Source organism: Electrona antarctica (genome assembly GCF_951216825.1).
Source record: "Electrona antarctica genome assembly, chromosome: 5".
Lineage (NCBI taxonomy): Eukaryota > Metazoa > Chordata > Actinopteri > Myctophiformes > Myctophidae > Electrona > Electrona antarctica.
In genome coordinates, this window is record NC_136810.1 from 55,909,487 (window position 1) to 55,919,701 (window position 10,215).

A 10,215-nucleotide genomic window follows, 5' to 3' on the forward strand; every position below is an offset into this window, starting at 1 on the left:
ATATTTAGTCTTAGTTTTAGTCATCATAGCTTATAGTTTTCATTTAGTTTCCATTTAGTGTTAGCTAAATTTTGGTGCTGATATTTAACCCATTTTGGGGCGGGAACCCCTTTTGGTGTTAGCATTATCTTATGCTTTAGCTATTGAAAAATAGCAGATCTACAAGGTCATAGCGCGCCACCGAGTGGCGCGCTTACGAGCTTGTAGATCTGCTATTTTTGAAAAATCGAAGAACCACTGACATAGAAACATAGCTTTTTCAGAAAACTGTCAGGATGTAGAAGACATTTTTTAGAATCTGATCTCAGGTCAACATGGGATAGTATTAGTCGACGAAATCAACACTGGTTTCTATGTTTCGCTGAGGTCGGCTGTTACTCACAGAGACTGCAGGTTCCTCAGGTTCTGCAGGGCTTCAGAAGGAACGCGAGAGAGGAGGTTGTTCTGGAGCTTTCTGTAGGAGAAGAAATTAAGGCAGTCAAATTCACAGAACATAAAGTCACTGAATTACAGTGAAAGTATACCGTATACACTTTTTTGTTGTTTTTAGGACACACCTATTGAGTTCAAATGTATTGCTTTTGGATAAACCATTATGAAAAAAATGTTATTTTACCCAAATACGTGATTGGTAAAATCCCATTTTGACCTGAGATCAGATTCTAAAAATGTCTGTTTGAAAATGACAGTTTTCTGAAAAAGCTATTTCTATGTCAGTCGTTCTTCGATTTTTCAAAAATAGCAGACCTACAAGCTCGTAGTGGCGCGCTACGAGCTTGTAGATCTGCTATTTTTCAATAGCTAAAGCATAACATAATGCTAACACCAAAAGGGGTTCCCGCCCCAAAATGGGTTTTAAATATCAGTATTTAAATATGTGTCATACATACAGCACTTTCAGATTCCGAAGTCCCGCGAAAGCATCTTTGGGGATGTCGGTCAGGCTGTTTCCTGCCAGGTGGCTATAGGTAAGGGGGGGGGGGGGGGGGGGGACAACAAGGGGTTAAAGAGAATTAACAGATTTGAACGAAAGTAAAAATGGAAACACCATGGCCACTAACCCATTTAGACCTGACGTCGAAATTAAAATAAATGTCTTTTCTGAAAAAAACATGTTTCTATGTCAAACATATTCATGTCAAGGAACCCCAAATATATATGACATTGGCCGCTGACCCCCATCTGAAAATATGTAGTTCCAGGAACCCTCTCAGTAGCAAAGACTTGAGTTAAAAACTCACTCTGAAAGAACATATATTCAAAGATTTCAGGCACATTTTCACGATTTTTCTAAAATAGCAGACCTACCAGCTCGTAGCGCGCCACTCGGTGGCGCGCTACGAGCTTGTAGATCTGCTATTTTTCAATAGCTAAATTATAACATAATGTTTAAAAAACCAAAAGGCGTTCCCGCCCAAAATGGGTTAAGAGATTTGAATGAAAGTAAAAATGGAAACACCATGGACACGCGACTGGACGCGACACAGAACTACAACCCTAGTGTGAGTGGTTTCTGTGTGTTTGGCAATGCCGCTACCGTACGAAACCACCCCTCTTGATTGTATAAACACATCTGCTCCTTCACGAGAGTCGACTGAGTTGTTTCTGAACGTCGCCCACCAAATTAATCTCGCCGCTCGACAGCTGACAGCCAACTGCGGCGCAATTACAAGTTGGCCCCATGCCTTTATAACTTATAACCTGCTTCCCAGTACGTTCTATAAGCCAGATTTCAATATCCTGACCTGAATTAAACTAGCAGACACACGCATGAAAAACACAGGCCGGATGGCTAATGTCTAACGTCTTTTAGCATGTTTAGTGCTTCTGGCTCCATCCCCAATCTGTTAGTTCATCTATTGAACTAAATCTATCCCTCCGTGTTGTTAGTCTGCTCTTGTACTTTGTTTTATTTTTTCCCCTGGCCTTGTATTTACAAGCTGCCAGGCTAAATTAATCCCCTGCTTTCGTCTCCGCTTGGCGCAGTGGACCGCTCCGTTCCTATTTGGAGCCTGTCAGATGTTTTCTAGGGGCCAAAATGTGGCAGGAGGATCTGATGCATTTTGGCTTTCATGGAGTGTTTAGGGGGGCCCGAGGGGGACTTTTAATAAAGTTAAGAATGTAAATTGGTGGTCATTGACGAACTCACGAGAAGAATGTTTGTGTTGGTTAGGATCACACTCTGGATCCCTTTTGTAAATCTATTGTTTAGATGTCATGGAGAAACGTCAGCGTGATCAGAGACATTGTCCCTGTGATCAAGATAGCAGGGTCTGCTTGGCCGCCGTGGTGGATGTACTGTAACCATCCCTATCAAAGTATCCGTGAGCAGCGCCACCCATGCAATGACAATTTACCATTGAGGCGAATCGACAAACAAAGTACAAGGTCGGAGTGAAGCCACCGTGACAGTATTGTTGAGATACCAACAAATATGTAGTATACAGTATGGGTTACTGGTCCATGTTCAAAGACATTTCCAGTGTAAAATCATTATTCCTCTTGACGCCTGGACAAGACGGACAAACACGCACGCACGCACGCACGCACGCACGCACGCACACACACACACACACACACACACTTACAGTTCCTGGAGGAGGTGGAGGTTGGAGAAGGCTCGGCTAGGCAGCGGGTCGATGTTGTTCATACTCAGATCTCTATGTGAGGACAGACAGACAGACAGATGCACACATCCACAACTGTGAAGTCTCGCTGCTATTTTTCGACGGGATTTCTTGTTTAAAAACTGCATAAAAGAACCGTACTGGCATGGTATACACAGTGATAAGGTAACATATATCAATGCTATGCACTGATATTTGATACATAGACTCATTTGAAAGACTCACTAGCAGGATTATAAACTCCTTTTGGCAAGCTGCTCTCCTATACACAAACATCATGCGTTGGTTTTACAGTACTGTAGATACAATACTGTATAGTAGAGCACCTGTTCAGAGTCTGCTCAAGTTTATATGGTTTGCAGTAGGATGTCTAGCTCTAAAAGTAGTGTAACTGGTGTTAACAACCCATTTTGGGCGGGAACCCCTTTTGGTGTTAGCATTATGATATGCTTTAGCTATTGAAAAATAGCAGATCTACAAGCTCATAGCGCGCCACCGAGTGGCGCGCTACGAGCTTGTAGGTCTGCTATTTTTGAAAAATCGAAGAACGACTGACATAGAAACATAGCTTTTTCAGAAAACTGTCAGGATGTAGAAGACATTTTTAGAATCTGATCTCAGGTCAGAATGGGTTAAAAGCAAGAAGGATCAGAAGCTAAATGTTATGTTCCTTCATCCAAATTGCATGTACAGTACAAGCCATTATGCTGGCACACAAATGTCATGCGTTGGGACTTTTTTCTTCAAAGTCCTTGAGAGTGAAAAACGTCTCCAAATGGACCTGTCATTTGGGTTAAAAATGTACCCTCTCAGGCTCTCAGGGTGCATTAATACTGAGGATTTACTGTGCAGCACTGTTGCAAATTGATGCTCCCAAATTTTAAACGTTGTGTTCTTAACCACTTAAGCCCTATACTGTACATAGGCCTACTTAATTGACTGGTGTCCCCCAGGGCTCTATATTAGGTCTGCTCCTTTTGCAACAAATCTCTTTGACAAAAATATAAGGGATACTATAGGGTCCAAGTTGTTAACCCATTAAGACCTAGAACGCATCTGTGTTACTTTAGGGTTTAACCACATTCATTTAACCATTATTTTATACTTTAGCAATTGAATTGTGAGCTTGTAGATCTGCTATTTTTGAAAAATCTTTGAATATATATTCTTTCACAGCGCACGGTTTTAACTCAAATATTTGCTTCATGGGGGGGGGGTCCCTAGAAAACATATTTTCAGATGGGGAGTCCGCGGCCAAAATAATACAGATAATTCTGGCGGGGTCCGTCCTTGACATGAAAAGGTTTGAGCACCACTGATATACGTTTTTCAGAAAACTGTCAGGATTTTGAAGACATTTTGTAAGAATCTGGTCTCAGGTCTTAATGTAGACGGGGGGGGACAGGGTGAACGGTATCAAAAACAGGCCTTATGGTTGAGTTGAAGCAAATAAGAACACACGGACAATTACTTTTGGTTTCCGGCAGAGAGAGAGAGAGAGAGAGAGAGAGAGAGAGAGAGCACATGGAGGGCAGTATAACGGGTAAAACGCGACTCTGTTTCTGCGCAACAAAACAACAGATGTGGATATTTAACACATTACACTCTGCCTCAGATAAATAAGAAGCAGATCTCTAATCGTCAAAAGTACAATGAAAGTCCTATAAGGGAAAATGTGCCTGGGCCGACCTCCGCTGCAGTGATATATTGACGACTTTTGACAGCGTTTTACTGGCACACATGGCACCGCGTACACGAGGACAGCAGGATTTCACTGGAACGTGCCGCGGGGATGACGCACGAAGGATTACCATTATACGGTCCATCCAATACACATAATAAATAACACGGCAACGTGCATGCAGGGTTGTATAGCCTGGCTCCAGACCCTAGAATGGACAGCCACGCCCCATTAAAAAATATGTTCAGGGTGAATGATGAAGTGAAACGAAATGAAAATTGTCAGTGTGTCATCAGTCCAGCATGGTTGCAGCTGCAGAGGGCATGATGAGTGATACAACTAGATTAATCCACTCAGGACGGGAACCCCATGTTTTAAGCATTATGTTATGCTTTAGCTATTGAAAAATAGCAGATCTACAAGCTCGTAGCGCGGCACCGAGTGCCGCACTACGAGCTTGTATGTCTGCTATTTTAGAAAAATCGTGAAAATGTGCCTCAAATCTTTGAATATATATTATTTCAGAGCGAACGTTTTTTACTCAAATCTTTGCATCTGGGAGGTCCCTGGAACTACGTATTTTCAGATGGGGGTAGGCGGCCAATTACATATAAGTTTTGGGGTCCTTGACATGAAATATTGAGTACCACTGATAAAGAAACATATAGTATTTCAGATAACTGTCAGGCCTAAATGGGTTAAACCCTCTATACTTAGTAAAGTACCACCTCACACACTAAGTTCAAACTTAGCCTAGTTATAGCCTGAAAGGAGAAATCCAGACCAAAACACATGAATCAGCCTATAATCCTGTCCCAACATATATGTTGACCTTGACGTTTTTCATAGATGCCCTCTTATAGTGCAGGAACAAACCCTCTAAAAGAGGCTTAGTTTTTGAGGTATAACAAAATGGGACATGGTTTTTTTCACATCTTTAGGATGTCCCCTTCATGAATTGGATTGTCCCGAGATGTACTTTTACTGCAAAAGTCATGAAATTGATCCATGAAGTGACTCACCACATAAGGCAAAAAAAACGCCTATCCTAAAAGAGGGAGTTCCAAGTGAATCTGTTCTACATTTCCCCCAAATGCAGTTAGAATGGAGCTAGTTGTCTTCATTCTAATTTTAGGTATAGGTCTAAACTTATTTTTTTTTCACAAATCGTCTATACTAGTGTCCTGGTACTCACACATACGTTTGTCACCCTCGAGAACCCGGCACGGGCCTTGATTTCCACGCCCGTTGAGAACTCTACCGCTGGGTTGTACTTGGTACGCTGTTTTCTTTTCTTCCACTAGCTACACCAAATCTCTTCCCGCAAAAATAGACGATCTACAAGCTGCTATTTAATAGATCTGCTATTTTGAGCATGCAACCAAGTGTAAAATGACTTACACTGGACCTCTTGATAGTCACTTCATAACATTTTAGTCTAGTTTTTATTTGTTGTTTGTCACATTGTGAGCTTGTAGATCGGCTATTTTCCGTTCCACTAGGGATGCTGGGGTTCAAGTGGTTAAATTATTACCGTGGTCTCTACGTGTAAATGTCATACAGGCAGACTCAAGCAGTGTTGATTTGAATAGTTTTCATTTAGTTTTAGTCACATTGTAGTCGCCTGGAATGTTTTAGTGTTGGTCGACTAAATCTACAGTTGATTTAGTCGACTAAAATGTATTTTGGCGGGCCTTAATGCCGTCGTAATGACTGATTTTAATTACACTTGCTGAAAATAGCCGATCTACAAGCTCAGTAGATCTGATATTTTCAGCATGCAACCAAGTGTAAAATGACTTATACTGGATGTCTTGTCCACTAGTCACTTCCTAACATGTTAGTCTAGTTTTTGACTGATTGGTGACAAAATTGTCAATTTACGTAGTCTTAATTTTAGTCATCAAAGCTTATAGTTTCCATTTAGTTTTCGTCAGTGAAAAAAGGTAGTCGACAATTTTTTTTTGTCATAGCATTAGTCGACGAAATCAACACTGGACTAAAGGGTATGTAAGGGTAAGGGTACTCATTGTTGAAGATTATATGTAAAGTGTAGTGTATGGGGAGGGGGAGGGGGGCGTATTTGCTCCACTAATCTGAGTTTGATGATAACGTGTGGCGAGCAGTGAAGAAGGTTGTGGTGGTGTGGAGTTGATCAAAGAGCTGGTGTTACATTCAAGGGTCCTTAACCCACTTAAACCTGAGGACGATTCTACAAAATGTCTTCTAAATCCTGACAGTTTTCTGTGTCAGTGGTTCTCAAACTATTTCAGGTCAAGGAGACCCCAGAATTATATGTAATTGGCCCCCGGACCCCAATCTCAAAATAATGTAGTTCCAGGGACCTCCCCAGAAACAAAGATTTGAGATTAAAACGTTCGCTTCTGACATTTTCCACGATTTTTCCAAAAATAGCAGATCTACAAGCTCATAGCGCGACACCGAGTGCCGCACTATGAGCTTGTAGATCTGCTATTTTTCAATGCTTAAAACACCAAACCTGGTTCCCGTACGGAATGGTTTAACATTTCACTGCCTCCTGCCATACAGATTAGCGAGGTGTCATGAAGTAAAGCAAGCCAGGCTACTATCATGTTCAGCCCACCTACTCTGCTGCAGCAGGCCACAGTACACTGATTACAAACAGAACACAGCTCAGAACCCCATAGCGTCATACTACTAGAGCCTTGTAAGTCCCTCATGAATCGATGAGCCCATTCATACCGAATCGGTCGGATCTGTAATTCTCTTTGGGTTTTTTTTTTTTTTTTTTTTTTTTTGTATTATATATATTTTTTTATTATTATTATTATTATTATTATTATTATTTGTTTTTAGAAATAAAGCCAGTTTTCCTGTCATTAGCAGAAAGAGGGTAGTTGAGGCAGTGTTCCTGTCTGTCTTGGATTATGGAGACATACTCTATAGACATGCAGCAGCATCCACTCTTAAATCCCTAGACTCTGTTTATCACTCATCGATTAGATTTATTACGGGTGATAGCTAATGGTACTCACCATTGTATCTTATATAACAAGGTTGGATGGTCCTCCCTGACAGAGAGACGACAACTACATTGGGACCTGTTCTTGTATAAAGCCATGCTTGGAGATTGTCATAAATACATCTCATCTTTTCTGAAGTGCAGGGACTCTGAACCCTAGTACCACACCCGATCAAGTCATTACCCCAATTTCAAGGTAACTCTAATTCAAGGTTAACTCTGAACTTGGTAGATCTGCTTTTAGCTTCTGTGGCCCTGATACATGGAATGACCTGCAAACAACATTACAATTGACCACATTGGTACCCTTGAGTCGTTTTAAAACCTTGGTGAGCATACAGACCCCCACAATATGTAACTGTTTTTAGATCGTTTTGAAATTTGTCCACAATTTCACATTGAGGTGCCCAGACTATCCTTATGTGAAGTGAACTTAGCACCTGTTCAGTATCACGTTTAATTTTGCCTTGACTACCTCTCTTTGTTACTTATCCTGTAGCTAGCCTAAAAGTCATTTTAAGATTATTTAAGATTCAAATAAAGCAATATTACCACATTTTGTTTTAATTGAAAGAGAAGGATATATCAGATTGAAAATGTATCAACAAAATGGTATAGGCCTATTGCAGGGGGTAGGCTAAGTTCAATAATGCTATAATTAATAATAGCTAATCATGAATTAGTATTAATTATAATTACTATATTTTAGGCACACACACACACACACACACTTCACACTAGCTAGGTAGCCAAGTAAGGGTATCTTTGACCATGCACCATAATATTAGCCTCAGATATTTGTGTCATTAAATATCTCTATATGAATGAATGACCCCAATCAATGCTCCTATCAGACCTGGTATTGAAGTTGAACTGTACTTTCCTGTGCGTTTTTCTGCAAACTGTTAATACAGCTAATCAGAATCAATCAATCAATCAATCAATCCATGTTGCACAAACTGGACCGCGGAAGTCCAAACTGGTCACAAAACAGTCAGATACAACTTAAACTTAAACACATCAGTGATGTATGGATGCAGGGAAACTCAGCTGCAGGCTGTGTTGTTTTCTTCATACTCACAGGTAGGAGGTGTAGACGCTGAGGTTCGAGGGGATGCCATCCAGTCCCGCGTCCACGCAGTCCACACGCCAACGCATCATCGACCCGTCTCGGTCGCATGTGCACCGGGATGATGAGACCGAGGAGGACGGGCAGTCGGCAGCAGTACTCGGAGGTTCGGTTTCGGATGCACGTCCACGACTATTCACAAACAGCAAGACTAGCACAGCGATGAGAGGATGCATTATTAATAGTATCGCTAGAAAAAGTTACACTGTCTGTCTCTTGTCCAAGTCCAACTATATATCCTTTAATATGCAGATTCAGCCGCGACAGACCGCTGCATTCTAGCAGGCAGTCATCGTGTCATATGAGAGACAGTCGCAGCCTGGACAAAGCACGTGCGAGTGCGTTCGTCACTGAGAGACACTTGACAGATGTTGTGACTTTGTTAGTGACAAGTGGCTCTTGGTGGTGGCGGGGCTCCCCAGAGCCATGGGGCTCCCATACTTAGCAACCTGCTGAATTGAAATGGAGTGCTGTCCCTTGCTGCCATCTGCTGGGCTTATGGTGCAATAACCCTCAGGTTCATCTGATCTGGCGTTGCACATTTTGCATTGGACACAAAATGTTGCATTTTGTATCGGTATATTCGGCACTAACCGGTAGGTTAAACATTTTTTATTTAACACATTACACACTGTCCTGTCCGAGATTTCAGTAGCCTACATGTTGTCAAATTGCTTTTAGTTTAGACAGTTTACTTAGTTGGGAGAACTTACTTAAGGGACCCAAAAGGGCCAAAAGTGGTTTGGTCAACTTGAACATCAATTTTGTGATGAATTGAAAATGGAGGACCCTGATGTAAACAAGTCCTAATGCTTTTTCTGGTTTTATCCTCTTAGCATATTTTGTATTGACCTGTAGGCCTATACTTTCCTTGAACTGTAATGTAGAGACTATATGCTAGGCTAATACAATACAACTAAACTGCCGTTGATCTGTATCGACACCCAGTGGACATATTTGTCACTACAACTTCATTCACATGTATAAAACATCTGGGTTTCCGAGGCTACATGATTGACATGTGAACTCTTAACCTCTGGTGCTATAGGGTAACCTGACTCCGCCAGATGGGGCAGCAGAGAGTACACCGAAATGAAATGAAATGAAATGAAATCTATATTTACCCAGGGTATCTGGGCTAAGCTCAAGAACTTGTTTCCAGCCAGGCCCTGCTCATAGAACACATTTCATCGTAGTGGTTCAATGCCTTGTTCAAGGGCACTTCAGCGGTGGTAATGTTTTAACGTGTCGGACGGCTGATTCGAACTAGGAACCTTCCGGTATCAAGACCGCGCCGCTATCCGTTCGGCCACCGCTGCCACTTGGGGGGGGGGGGAACCCAGTGTACTCTCTGCTGCCCCATCTGGCGGAGTCAGGTTAGCTATAGGGCCCCAGTCATAGACATCTATATTATATCTATGGCCTCAGTAACGTGAGAGAAGAAAATGTCGCTTTTGGTTTGGTTTGAAAATGAGCTATCATCCATTTGACAAATATTCATTCAATTTCAATTTCAATTTAGGCATTTAGCAGACGCTCTTAGTCCAGAGCGACTTACAATAAGCAAGAACAAAAAGCATGGGAATACATCACATATGTAAAAATGCATTTATCGCGAAACATGCGTAAGCTAAGAACGTGACTAGAACATATCTATATAATGACCCTATACATATAAACTATAACTAGAACATATCTATATAATGACACTATACATATAAACTACACATATATGCTATACGCTATACTATATTCATTGGGTAAGGTAACTTAA

At 41.4% G+C, this 10,215-nt stretch overlaps 1 protein-coding gene across 1 annotated transcript in view; it reads right to left on the reverse strand.

The window, feature by feature from the left end:
- Positions 1 to 8,470, reverse strand: part of LOC306924053 (leucine-rich repeat-containing G-protein coupled receptor 5-like) — a gene marked incomplete at its 5' end in the record, with an annotated part of 38,407 nt that extends 29,937 nt beyond the window's left edge. The window contains 4 exons of the mRNA XM_079502394.1: positions 383 to 454; positions 891 to 962; positions 2,589 to 2,660; positions 8,394 to 8,470. Of these exons, the coding sequence (XP_079358520.1) occupies positions 383 to 454; positions 891 to 962; positions 2,589 to 2,660; positions 8,394 to 8,470 (293 nt within the window). The remainder of the gene's footprint in view (positions 1 to 382; positions 455 to 890; positions 963 to 2,588; positions 2,661 to 8,393) is intronic.
- Positions 8,471 to 10,215: the final 1,745 nt, after the last annotated feature.